The 14,760-nt window shown below is 40.7% G+C and overlaps 2 protein-coding genes across 2 annotated transcripts; both read right to left on the minus strand.

The window, feature by feature from the left end:
* Positions 1 to 6,782: 6,782 nt before the first annotated feature.
* LOC308155843 (protocadherin alpha-2-like) lies at positions 6,783 to 9,167 on the minus strand (the record flags this gene model as incomplete). Its single annotated transcript, XM_080529214.1, has 1 exon — positions 6,783 to 9,167. The coding sequence occupies one exon, from the start codon at positions 9,165 to 9,167 to the stop codon at positions 6,783 to 6,785; it is 2,385 nt and encodes a 794-aa protein (XP_080385340.1).
* A 1,148-nt stretch (positions 9,168 to 10,315) lies between these two features.
* LOC308155844 (protocadherin alpha-2-like) lies at positions 10,316 to 12,703 on the minus strand (the record flags this gene model as incomplete). Its single annotated transcript, XM_080529215.1, has 1 exon — positions 10,316 to 12,703. One exon carries the CDS (start codon positions 12,701 to 12,703, stop codon positions 10,316 to 10,318), a length of 2,388 nt encoding a protein of 795 aa, XP_080385341.1.
* Positions 12,704 to 14,760: the final 2,057 nt, after the last annotated feature.

Genomic DNA, 14,760 nt, shown 5'->3' on the forward strand with positions numbered 1-14,760 from the left:
ATCAATAGACACAGTCGCAGAGTGGGAAGGTTCTCCGTTGTCAGACACCAGAATGATCAACGGGTGAGTTTTTAAGTCATTGTCACTCAAGCGTCTCTTAGTCCTGATCTCTCCGTTGCTGGTTCCGATTCTGAAGAGATTGGTCCCCTTCGGTTCAGAGATGTGATAAGACAGCAGCGCATTATAACCAGAGTCGGCGTCTACAGCCCTGATCTTGGCCACATAGTAGCCCGCTTCAGCAGAATAGGGAATGTTCTCAGAATTAACGGAGCCGTGGTCAGAATAGGGCTGGAGAATAACAGGACTGTTGTCATTCTCATCCAGGATAAAAACGTTCACAGTCACGTCGCTGCTTAGTGGAGGAACACCAGAGTCTGTGGCCTGAACTTGGAACTGCAATGTTTTCACTTCCTCGTAATTGAATGACTGCAAACTGTATATTTCACCAGTTAGAGCATTTAGGTTAAGAAATGTTGACAACTTTGGATCATTGTTCTTTGATAGTGTATACGTCACTTTAGCATTTTCGTCGATATCGAGGTCATTCGCTACTACGATGCCAACACGAATCCCCACTGGACTATTCTCCTTCATATGCATGTTAACTATGGCCTCTGGAAAGCGTGGCGCGTTGTCATTCACATCAGAGATTTGTACAGTAATCACACTGGTACTAGACAGAGGCGGGTTCCCCTCGTCAGTAGCTCGAATGGTAACATTATAAAGAGAACAACTCTCTCTGTCCAGAGGTCCGTCTACTACCAAGGAATAATAGTTTTTATAGGACGACTGTATTTTAAAAGGAACTGCTCCTACAATGTCGGACTTGATTAGTGCATTTTCCCCTCCATCTTTGTCTCGCATATTTAGGGAAGCCACAACTGTTCCTTTCACAGCATCCTCCTTGACAGACCCAGGAAGTGATGTTACTACAATCTCTGGCGCGTTGTCATTTACATCAAGTATTTCAATTAGGACCTTACAATAGGCACTCCTTCGTGGATTGCCCTTGTCTTTAGCTTGTACGCGGATTTCGAACGCCGAGTTCTCTTCATAATCCAAAACCCCCTTTATTGTTATTTCACCTGTGTCCGGGTTAATTGCAAACATATTATGAAGGTCCGTCTCTCTTTTACCTGTAAATGAGTATTCAATATCACCATTCACACCTTCATCTAAGTCTGTTGCGTTTAAGGTGAGAATTGGAGATCCCGTTGCAACGTTTTCTGACACACGCACTTTATACAGAGGTTTACCGAAAGTCGGAGTATTGTCATTGGCGTCGATCACGTTAATTACTATCTGTGATGTCCCGGATCTGGGAGGTTTTCCTCCATCAACTGCAGTCAGTGTAAGTTTAATCACGGCCTGTTTCTCTCTGTCTAAAGCTTTCTGTAGCACTAACTCAGCAGACACACTCTGCTCTCCACCGCTCTGTACATCCAGAGAGAAGTGTTCATTTGGGCTCAGCTTGTAGATTGTCACCGAGTTACTGCCAACATCCGCATCACTGGCAGACGGTAATGGGAACCTATCTCCCGGAAGAGAAGATTCAGTCACATTGACAACATGAATGCGCTCTCTAAATGATGGTGGGTTGTCATTAATGTCTAAAATGTTCACTTCAATACGATGGATATGCATGGGATTGTGCAATATCGCCTCTACATCTAAATAACATTTTACTGAGTTAGGGCAGAGTGTCTCTCGGTCGATTCTCTCATTAACCGAAACAGCACCAGTCTTCTTGTCGATATCAAAATAATTCTTTTTTGACTCGGTTACGATTTGAATATCTCTTGATTCCAGTTCCAAAACATTTAGATTAAGGTCTTTGGCAATATTCCCAACAAATGTTCCTTTATCCACCTCCTCTGACACGGAATACACGAACTGTCCAGAGCAAAATGCCATAGAACAAAGCAGCAACACATACTGTATCCAAAGACGTCTCTTATCGTCACAAGGGTCCATCTTTGTATGAATAAGCGCTGATCACAATACTGGATAGTATACTGACAATATTAACACAATAGCTATAACTGCTGTTCTATCCCATGTGAGGAAACTATCGCAGACAGACATTCGTTCTTCTCTCTTCGAAAAGCCCAATATCGATGGCGTTATAAAACATTAATATTCATTCACCAGGGGAGGAGCTCAAGATTTTAGTCATAGAAATAACTTTCATGGTCAACAGCGACATCCTGTGACTTCTAAATGTATTATCTTCTAAAATAAGATTGACAAATATAGGCCTATTGTTCATTAATTCTTCCCATCACTGTGACCATTAATGAAACACTCGTGATAAGAAAAGGGTATAGGCTATTGTTATCTTATTGTATCACAACGCATTATGAAACAAGAACAAATATCCTAGTCTACAAGACGTCAAAGACTATAACAATTCGGCAACGTGGAAAGGTTGTGCGTAATAACGCAGAGTATGCAAACAGCAGAAGTGCATTTCGGCACACGGACGGTAAAAAGGGAGCCACTATTTCAAATAATCAAAGTCAGTTAGTGTAGGCTACATACATACCTTGTCTGTGCTTGGGAGTGTCTTACTAGTAGCGAAGGTGGCAAGTCGCCAATAGCCTCTATAATAGCTGAAAACCGTTGAAAAAGAAATCTTCTAACCTGCGCAGTTTCTCACCCTGTCTCCGTTTTTGGAATGATTGGGAAAGCGAAATAATAAACACTTGTACATTTGATTACGGTGTGATCATGTTTGACAGCCACATATCAACATTATCGTGTCAGTGTTACACTGCTGCGCGATTGTTCTGGGTGTATCCAGCGACGTTCCACTTTACCAACTTATAACTAATAGATTCAAGCATGTAAAAATCCTTACTTGCTTAATTTCCTACGATGACGAAAATGAACATGGCCGACTACTCTCCAAAATAATAGAAGACGCATGTCCTGCTATTGCCAATTATAAGATTGCATTCACAATATCATATGAGTTTACTGCAGTACAATCCAAAGGAGACCACAGTTGACAGTTGTCCCTCGGTGTCGCTGTCCAGTAATGTGGTGCTGAATTACACGAAACGGATTCGATAAGGAGTCTTGACTTTCACCCGAGTTGTGCTAATCTAAAAATCCAGTGTACGAATAGTTTATTAATACACATAGTGATTGGTTTTGTTTTAGAGAGTGGTCGGAAATGTATTGTAGATAATGAGTGGATGATTACTAAAAGGAAATAAAGCCTAGTTATCAGTAAAAGCGTAAAAGAAAATGACACGAACGAACTCCGGTAATAAAGGCTGGTTTCCAAAAACAATTATATTCGTCAGTAAACTGCTTTTCTTACCTTGTCAGTGTTGGGCAGAGTTCTCGTCCTATTAAAAGTGTCTCCTCCATTAATACTGATCAGCTCCGCATCAGCAGGTGGAAATGATGTCGGGAAAACCACTACGTCACTCTTCATTGTGTCGGAGCTAAAACACACGTCATACTGCTGAGTAGATTTGGAGTAAGACCAGCTCCCGTCAGGGTGTGTGGTGATCATTGGGGCGCTGTACCTACTGAAACTGCCGTCTGTCCTGTGGCATTTTACAGCGATCAAACTGATGAGACTCAGTAGAAAGATCACAGATACTGAGACAATGGCGATGAGCAAATACAGATTGAAATCAGAAAAAATATCCTCCTTTACAGGCAGTTGTCTGAAAGTTGTCTCCATGTCACCTGTGCTTTCAACAACCACAACATCAATAGACACAGTCACAGACAGTGAAGGTTCTCCATTGTCAGACACCAGAAAGATCAACGGGTGAGTTTTTAAGTCATTGTCACTCATGCGTCTCTTAGTCCTGATCTCTCCGTTGCTGGTTCCAATTCTGAAGAGATTTGTCCCCTTCGGTTCAGAGATGTGATAAGACAGCAGCGCATTATAACCAGAGTCGGCGTCTACAGCCCTGATCTTGGCCACATAGTAGCCCGCTTCAGCAGAATAGGGAATGTTCTCAGAATTAACGGAGCCGTGGTCAGAATAGGGCGGGAGAATAACAGGACTGTTGTCATTCTCATCCAGGATAAAAACGTTCACAGTCACGTTGCTGCTTAGTGGAGGAAGACCAGAGTCGGTGGCCAGGACATGGAATTGGAATTGTTTCACATCTTCATAGTTAAACGATTGCATGCTAAATAGTTGCCCAGTTAAAGAGTTAATATTTATCATTGCAGACAAGGGTAAACCATTTTTAATTTCGAGCAATGAATAAGAAGTTTGAGCATTTTCATTTGTGTCTGGATCATGCGCAGTCACACGGGCAATAAGATCTCCAACGGGACTATTCTCCTTTAAATACGCATTAAAAACTGGTTCTGAAAAGTGAGGCGCGTTGTCATTCACATCAGAAACATGGACGGTAATAACACTGGTGCTGGAGAGAGGTGGAGTCCCTTCATCTGTAGCGATGATGGTGACGTTATAAAGTGAAGCGAGCTCTCTGTCCAGTGGACCATCTACTAATAGAGAGTAGTAATTCTTATATGAGGGCTCCAATTTGAAGGGAACCGAGGCAGCAATGTTACAATGCACTATTCCATTTTTACCACCATCTTTATCAGTAACTGTGACCAAGGCAACAGCGGTGCCTGTTTTCATGTCCTCCCGAACGGTGTCAATTAGCGACGTCACTGATATTTCTGGCGCGTTATCATTCACATCAACAACTTCAACTAAAACTTTGCAATGTGTACTCCTTGGTGGATGTCCGTTATCTTTTGCTTGGACTCTCAACTCAATCGCAGCATTTTCTTCATAATCAATAAGTCCCCTTACCTCAATGATACCTGTCTCAGAGACAATAGCAAACAAGTTAGCTCCATCTTCAGATCCATGTCCAACAAGAGAATATTTTATTTCACTATTTACTCCTTCATCCAAATCCGTTGCAGAAAGGGAAATTACCTTTGTACCCATCGGGGCATTCTCATTCACCTTTACTTTATAAAGAGGCTTGCTGAAAACGGGAATATTGTCATTAACATCAATCACATTCACAGTGATCTGCAAGGTCCCGGTCCTGGGAGGTTTCCCTCCATCAACAGCAGTTAGTATGAGATTAACCACCGCCTGTTTCTCTCGGTCCAAAGTTTTCTGTAGCACCAACGACGCAGACACACGCTGCTCTCCACCGCTTTGTACATCCAGAGCGAAACATTCATTTGCGCTCAGCTTGTAGGTTTTCACAGAATTACTACCAGAATCCAGATCCTTTGAAATAGGCAAAATGAATGTCTCTCCTACAATGGCAATCTCTGTAACATTCAATGTGAGTGTACTCACTGAGAAATATGGTGCGTTATCATTTATGTCTAAAATATCTATCTCAATTCGATAAAGACTATGAGGGTTGTGTGCAAGAGCCTCGAGATTTAAGGAACATTTCTTGCTTGGCACACATAGCTCCTCTCGGTCAATTCTCTCATTCACGAACAGAGCACCTGTTTTGAGATTTACCTCGAAATATTTCTTGTTGGATCCAGACACAATCTGAAACATACGGGACTCCAGCTCCTGAACATTGAGATGTAGATCCTTTGCTATATTCCCAACAACGGTTCCCTTGTTCACCTCCTCTGACACGGAATAAACAATCTGACCGGAAGATAAATCCCATAAACAAAGAAGAACGAAAATCCGAAACAAAATACATCCATGGAGGGACATGATTGCTGTCCACGGTTCACATGAAACGTCCAGCGTTCAACAAAGAACAGATTTAAAAAGTCCGATATTTCAGCAAGCAGTGAGATAAATTCGCCTCATATTATTTCAAATGATCCTTTAAGAATTAAAGTAGGTATAGTGCTGACAAAACCCTGCCCGCAATGGTTGCCTGTGACAGACAAGAAAGGTGGAGTCTGTAGAAATTAAACAACAGTTTAATAACCACGGTCTACAGCGACATCGTGTGCATACTAGTGGGCATGATAATGTTCTGATGAAAAACAGAACCGGATCATTCCCAAAATCACCGAATCAGTTTGAATAACGCTAACCCAACTGACACAACAACACTAGTAGCCCAGCATACACTTCTCAAAATACGTGGCTGTTTCATACAAGGATCGATTACAAAACATCAGTAGAATATGAATTTCGTAATCATTGGGATGAGCGAAAATGTCTAAAGCATGACATGTGACATACCTGAAATTATATATCTCTGAATAGGGGGGGGTCGCACAGAGTATGGAGACAAGTTCCTGAAAAAGCAACAATGTGGTAGCTGTTTCTGAAGAAGATTTGGGTTAAAAAAACGAATAGATTCGAGAGAACAATTATAATATCGACGATATGGACAAAACACTGAAAGACTTTCACTTTTACTTTTGTAAGCAATCACCTACTAACTTGCCTAATTACCTCGAAATGGACATGGTCGACTAGTCCACTCTCCAAGCCAAGCGAAGGAGTAAGTGTATTGCCAGTAATTAACTGGTATTTCCATATGATCGGATCATACTACAATGCAATCCAAAGGAGACCATTATTGTCTTGCGATATCGCTGTCCACAGTTGTGGTGCTGAACAGACGAAACGAATTTTGATAATCTATCTACGCTATAATTTTTTTCGTGTAGGCCTATTTGGACATTGACTTTACAGATTAGCGCTGGGGTTAAATAAATGACATAAGTGACGAATATCCTACGAATATCATTAGAAGTGAATGTAAAAGCTTAAAAGAAAGTGCCACAACGAAGTCCAGTAATAGGCTAATTTCCCCAAATTGTCTATTGGGTAGTACACTTTAAATGGCTGTTTGTCTTACCTTGTCAGTGTTGGGAAGAGTTCTTGTCCTATTAAAAGTGTCTCCTCCATTAATACTGATCAGCTCCGCGTCAGCAGGTGGAAATGATGTCGGGGCCACTACGTCACTCTTCATTGTGTCGGAGCTAAAACACACGTCATACTGCTGAGTAGATTTGGAGTAAGACCAGCTCCCGTCAGGGTGTGTGGTGATCATTGGGGCGCTGTACCTGCTGAAACTGCCGTCTGTCCTGTGGCATTTTACAGCGATCAAACTGATGAGACTCAGTAGAAAGATCACTGATACTGAGACAATGGCGATGAGCAAATACAGATTGAAATCAGAAAAAATATCCTCCTTTACAGGCAAATGTCTAAAAGTTGTCTGCATGTCACCTGTACTTTCAACAACCACAACATCAATAGACACAGTCACAGACAGGGAAGGTTCTCCATTGTCAGACACCAGAATGATCAACGGGTGAGTTTTTAAGTCATTGTCACTCATGCGTCTCTTAGTCCTTATTTCTCCGTTGCTGGTTCCAATTCTGAAGAGATTGGTCCCCTTTGGTTCAGAGATGTGATAAGACAGCAGCGCATTATAACCAGAGTCGGCGTCTACAGCCCTGATCTTGGCCACATAGTAGCCCGCTTCAGCAGAATAGGGAATGTTCTCAGAATTAACGGAGCCATGGTCAGAATAGGGCGGGAGAATAACAGGACTGTTGTCATTCTCATCCAGGATAAAAACGTTCACAGTCACGTTGCTGCTTAGTGGAGGAACACCAGAGTCTGTGGCCTGAACATGGAATTTGAATTGTTTCAGCTCTTCATAGTTGAAAGATTGCATGCTGAATATTTCTCCAGTTAAAGCGTTGATGTTGATAATTGCAGACAAGGGTAGACCATTCTTAATTTCTAGCAATGAATAAGAGGTTTGAGCATTTTCATTTGTGTCTGAATCATGTGCAGTTACACTGGCAATACGATCTCCAACGGGACTATTCTCTTTTAAATACACGTTAAAAATGGGTCCTGAAAAGTGAGGCGCGTTGTCATTCACATCAGAAACATGAACGGTAATAACACTGGTGCTGGAGAGAGGTGGAGTCCCTTCATCTGTAGCGATGATGGTGACGTTATAAAGTGAGGCGAGCTCTCTGTCCAGTGGACCATCTACTAATAGAGAGTAGTAATTCTTATATGATGGCTGCAACTTGAAAGGAACCGAGGCAGCAATGTTACACTGCACTATTCCATTTTTACCACCATCTTTATCAGTAACTGTGACCAAGGCAACAGCGGTGCCTGTTTTCATGTCCTCCCGAACGATGTCAATGAGTGACGTCACTGATACTTCAGGAGCGTTATCATTCTCATCAACGACCTCAACTAAAACTTTGCAGAGTGTACTCTTTGGTGGGTGGCCGTTATCTTGTGCTCGTACTCTCAATTCAATCGCTGCATTTTCTTCATGATCAATAAGCCCCTTTACCACAATCACACCTGTCTCAGGAACAACAGAGAACACACGAGCTCCATATTCAGCTCCTTGTCCGACCATCGAATATGTTATTTCGCCATTTAGTCCTTCATCCAAATCCGTCGCAGAAAGAGAAATTACATTTGTACCCACCGGGGCATTCTCATTTACCTTTACTTTATAAAGAGCCTTGTTAAAAACTGGTTTATTGTCATTAACATCAATCACATTGACAGTGATCTGCAACGTCCCGGTTCTTTGAGGTTTTCCGCCATCAACAGCAGTTAGTACAAGCTTAATCACAGCTTCTTTCTCTCGGTCTAAAGGTTTCTGAAGCACCAACTCAGCAGACACACTATGCTCTCCACTGCCTTGTATATCCAGAGAGAAGTGTTCATTTGGACTCAGCTTGTAGGATTTTACAGAGTTACTGCCATAATCAAGATCCTTTGAAATAGGCAAAATGAATGTCTCTCCTGCAATGTCATTCTCTGTTATATTCAATGTGAGTGTACTCACTGAGAAAGATGGTGCATTATCATTTATGTCCAAGATATCTATCTCAATTCGATAAAGAATATGAGGGTTGTGTGCAAGAGCCTCGAGATTTAAGGAACATTTCTTGCTTGTTACACATAGCTCCTCTCGGTCAATTCTCTCACTCACAAATAGAGTACCTGTTTTTAGATTTACCTCAAAATATTTCTTGTTGGATCCAGATACAATCTGAAACATACGGGACTCCAGCTCCTGAACATTGAGATGTAGATCCTTTGCTATATTCCCAACAACGGTTCCCTTGTTCACCTCCTCTGACACAGAATAAGCAATCTGACCGGAAGATAAATCCCATAAACAAAGAAGAACGAAAATCCGAAACAAAATACATCCATGGAGGGACATGATTGCTGTCCACAGTTCCCATGAAACGTCCAGCGTTCAACAAAGAACAGGTTTAAAAAGTCCGATATTTCAGCAAGCAGTGAGATAAATTCGCCTGATATTATTTCAAATTATTCTTTAAGAATTAAAGTAGGTATAGTGCTGACAAAACCCTGCCCGCAATGGTTGCCTGTGACAGACAAGAAAGGTGGAGTCTGTAGAAATTAAACAACAGTTTAATAACCACGGTCTACAGCGACCTCGTGTGCATACTAGTGGGCATGATAAAGTTCTGATGAAAAACAGAACCGGATCATTCCCAAAATCACCGAATCCGTTTGAATAATGCTAACCCAACTGACACAACAACACTAGTAGCACAGCATATACTTCTCAAAATGCGTGGCTGTTTCATACAACGATCGATTACAAAACATCAGTAGAATATGCATTTCGTATTCATTGGGATGAGCGAAAATGTCTAAAGCATGACATGTGACATACCTGAAGCTATATCTCTGAATAGGGGGGGGGGGGGGTTGCACAGAGTATGAAGACAAATTCCTGAAAAAGCAACAATGTGGTAGCTGTTTCTGAAGAAGATTTGGGTTTAAAAAAAACGAATGGATTCGAGAGAAAAAAATGCATATCGACGATATGGACAAAACACTGAAAGACTGTTTCACTGTTACTTTTGTAAGCAATCACCTATACTTACTTGCCTAATTACCTCGAAATGGACATGGTCGACTAGTCTACTCTCCAAGCCAAGCGAAGGAGTAAGTGTATTGCCAGTAATTAACTGGTATTTCCATATGATCGGATCATACTACAATGCAATCCAAAGGAGACCATAATTATTTGACTTGCGATGTCGCTGTCCACAGTTGTGGTGCTGAACAGACGAAACGAATTTTGATAATCTATCTACGCTATAATTTGTTTCGTGTAGGCCTATTTGGACATTGACTTTACAGATTAGCGCTGGGGTTAAATAAATGACATAAGTGACGAATATCCTACGAATATCATTAGAAGTGAATGACAGGTAGGGGGTTTTAAAAATGAATGAAGCCTGATTACCAGTAAAAGCTTAAAAGAAAGTGCCACAACGAAGTCCAGTAATATAGCCTGCTAATTTCCCCAAATTGTCTATTGGGTAGTACACTTTAAATGGCTGTTTTTCTTACCTTGTCAGTGTTGGGAAGAGTTCTTGTCCTATTAAAAGTTTCTCCTCCATTAATACTGATCAGCTCCGCATCAGCAGGTGGACATGACGTCGGGAAAACCACTACGTCACTCTTCATTGTGTCGGAGCTAAAACACACGTCATACTGCTGAGTAGATTTGGAGTAAGACCAGCTCCCGTCAGGGTGTGTGGTGATCATTGGGGCGCTGTACCTGCTGAAACTGCCGTCTGTCCTGTGGCATTTTACAGCGATCAAACTGATGAGACTCAGTAGAAAGATCCCCGATATTGAGATGATGGCAATGAGCAGATATAGGTTTAAATCTGAAAACATATCCTCCTTTACGGGCAGTTGTGTAAAGGTTGTCTGCATGTCACCTGTAGTTTCAACAACCATAAAATCAATAGACACAGTCGCGGACAGGGAAGGTTCTCCATTGTCAGACACCAGAATGATCAACGGGTGAGTTTTTAAGTCATTGTCACTCATGCGTCTCTTAGTCCTTATTTCTCCGTTGCTGGTTCCAATTCTGAAGAGATTGGTCCCCTTCGGTTCAGAGATGTGATAAGACAGCAGCGCATTATAACCAGAGTCGGCGTCTACAGCCCTGATCTTGGCCACATAGTAGCCCGCTTCAGCAGAATAGGGAATGTTCTCAGAATTAACGGAGCCGAGGTCAGAATAGGGCGGGAGAATAACAGGACTGTTGTCATTCTCATCCAGGATAAAAACGTTCACAGTCACGTTGCTGCTTAGTGGAGGAACACCTGAGTCTGAGGCCTGAACTTGGAACTTGAATTGTTTCACCTCTTCGTAGTTGAACGATTGCATGCTGAATATTTCCCCAGTTAAAGCGTTGATGTTGATCATTGCAGACAAGGGTAAACCATTCTTAATTTCGAGCAATGAATAAGAGGTTTGAGCATTTTCATTTGTGTCTGAATCATGTGCAGTTACACAGGCAATACGATCTCCAACGGGACTATTCTCTTTTAAATACACGTTAAAAACGGGTTCTGAAAAGTGAGGCGCGTTGTCATTCACATCAGAAACATGAACGGTAATAACACTGGTGCTGGAGAGAGGTGGAGTCCCTTCATCTGTAGCGATGATGGTGACGTTATAAAGTGAAGAGATCTCTCTGTCCAGTGGACCATCTACTAATAGAGAGTAGTAATTATTATATGAGGGCTGCAACTTGAAAGGAACCGAGGCAGCAATGTTACACTGCACTATTCCATTTTTACCACCATCTTTATCAGTAACTGTGACCAAGGCAACAGCGGTGCCTGTTTTCATGTCCTCCCGAACGGTGTCAATGAGTGACGTCACTGATATTTCAGGAGCGTTATCATTCTCATCAATGACTTCAACTAAAACTTTGCAATGTGTACTCCTGGGCGGAAGACCCTTATCTTTTGCTAGGACTCTCAATTCAATCGCAGCATTTTCTTCATAATTAATAAGTCCCCTTACCTCAATGATTCCTGTCTCAGAGACAATAGCAAACAAGTTAGCTCCATCTTCAGATCCATGTCCAACAAGAGAATATTTTATTTCACTATTTACTCCTTCATCAAAATCAGTTGCAGAAAGGGAAATTACCTTTGTACCCAACGGGGCATTCTCATTCACCTTTACTTTATAAAGAGGTTTGCTGAAAACGGGATAATTGTCATTGACATCAATCACATTCACAGTGATCTGTAACGTACCGGTCCTGGCAGGTTTCCCTCCATCAACAGCAGTTAGTATAAGATTAATCACAGCTTGTTTTTCTCGATCTAAAGTTTTCTGTAACACCAACTCCGCAGACACACGCTGCTCTCCACCGCTTTGTACATCCAGAGCGAAAAAATCATTTGCGCTCAGCTTGTAGGTTTTCACAGAATTACTGCCAGAATCCAGATCCTTTGAAATAGGCAAAAGGAATGTCTCTCCAGCAATGGCATGCTCTGTAACATTTAATGTGAGTGTACTCACTGAGAAATATGGTGCGTTATCATTTATGTCTAAAATATTTATCTCAATTCGATAAAGACTATGAGGATTGTGTGCAAGAGCCTCGAGATTTAAGGAACATTTCTTGCTTGTCACACATAGCTCCTCTCGGTCAATTCTCTCACTCACAAACAGAGCTCCTGTTTTTAGATTTACCTCGAAATATTTCTTGTTGGATCCAGATACAATCTGAAACATACGGGACTCCAGTTCCTGAACATTGAGATGTAGATCCTTTGCTATATTCCCAACAACGGTTCCCTTGTTCACCTCCTCTGACACAGAATAAGCAATCTGACCGGAAGATAAATCCCATAAACAAAGAAGAACGAAAATCCGAAACAAAATACATCCATGGAGGGACATGATTGCTGTCCACGGTTCACATGAAACGTCCAGCGTTCAACAAAGAACAGGTTTAAAAAGTCCGATATTTCAGGAAGCAGTGAGATAAATTCGCCTCATATTATTTCAAATGATCCTTTAAGAATTAAAGTAGGTATAGTGCTGACAAAACCCTGCCCGCAATGGTTGCCTGTGACAGACAAGAAAGGTGGAGTCTGTAGAAATTAAACAACAGTTTAATAACCACGGTCTACAGCGACATCGTGTGCATACTAGTGGGCATGATAATGTTCTGATGAAAAACAGAACCGGATCATTCCCAAAATCACCGAATCAGTTTGAATAACGCTAACCCAACTGACACAACAACACTAGTAGCCCAGCATACACTTCTCAAAAATACGTGGCTGTTTCATACAACGATCGATTACAAAACATCAGTAGAATATGAATTTCGTAATCATTGGGATGAGCGAAAATGTCTAAAGCATGACATGTGACATACCTCTGGCAAAGATTTGGAGCAGCTTCTGGATACAGTGGAAACGGAACTAAAAACTATAAAACGATGGTTTGACACAAACAAGTTCTCATTGAACTTAGAAAAAACTAAACTTATGATATTTGGAAATCGAAAAATGAATAGTCAAGTACAAATCAAGATAGATAATGTTGAAATTGAAAGAGTTTATGAAAACAAATGTTTGGGAGTTGTTATAGACCACAAACTATGTTGGAAAACACACATAAACTACTTAAAGACTAAAATATCAAAGTCTATTGCAATACTGCATAAAACGAAAGACATACTTAATCCAAATTCATTACACATATTGTACCGTTCTCTAATAGTTCCATACATAACTTACTGTGTGGAAGTGTGGGGAAACACATACAAAACAATCACAAATCCAATTTATTTACTACAGAAAAGAGCTATACGAATTATAAACAGAGCTGCCTATCAAGAACCAACTAACAAATTATTCATAAACACCTATGATCTCAAATTTAAAGAATTGGTGGACTTCAAAATGGCACAAGTAATGTATAAAGTAAAAAATAAGATGCTTCCAGACTGTATCCAGAGACTATTTCAAGTTAGACAGAGTAGTTACGAACTCAGAGGAATATGTATGTTTATGAAAACAAAGATTAGAACAAATGCAAAACAAAGATGTATAACAGTTAAAGGAGTTAATTTATGGAATACTTTTGAAAAGGAAATGAAAATGTGTAGTACACTAAAAGGATTTTAAAAATTATTTAAAAATAAGATGATTAACAAGTATAAAACAGAGGTTTAAATATAGTTTTTGTTTGGTATTTTTTGAACTTTTTGTTGACATGCGTAAGTGAAATTTTGTTTATAAAAGTTTCAATGTTTTGATTATGCATTCATGGGGGGACATGCATACATGTAACAAGGGTAGGCGCAATAAGCCACGGCTTCAGCCTACACCTTTTTGGTCCTAGTGTTATGAATTGTGACTGTGTGCATATTTATTATTATAATCTATATTATTATTTTTTATATCTGTATTGTGAATTGCATAGGGGACCAAAATAAACATTCTCAATCAATCAATCAATCAATCAAACCTGAAGCTATATCCCTGAATAGGGGGGGGGGGGGGGTCGCACAGAGTATGCAGACAAGTTCCTGAAAAAGCAACAATGTGGTAGCTGTTTCTGAAGAAGATTTGGGTAAAAAAAACGAATAGATTCGAGAGAAAAATAATAATATCGATGATATGGACAAAACACTGAAAGACTGTTTCACTGTTACTTTTGTAAGCAATCACCTACTTACTTGCCTAATTACCTCGAAATGTACATGGTCGACTATAGTCTACTCTCCAAGCCAAGCGAAGGAGTAAGTGTATTGCCAGTAATTAACTGGTATTTCCATATGATCGGATCATACTACAATGCAATCCAAAAGAGACCATATTATTTGTCTTGCGATATCGCTGTCCACAGTAGTGGTGCTGAACAGACGAAACGAATTTTGATAATCTATCTACGCTATACATTTTTTCGTGTAGGCCTATTTAGACATTGACTTTACAGATTAG

Source organism: Nansenia antarctica, assembly GCF_963989245.1.
Source record: "Nansenia antarctica genome assembly, chromosome: 4".
Lineage (NCBI taxonomy): Eukaryota > Metazoa > Chordata > Actinopteri > Argentiniformes > Microstomatidae > Nansenia > Nansenia antarctica.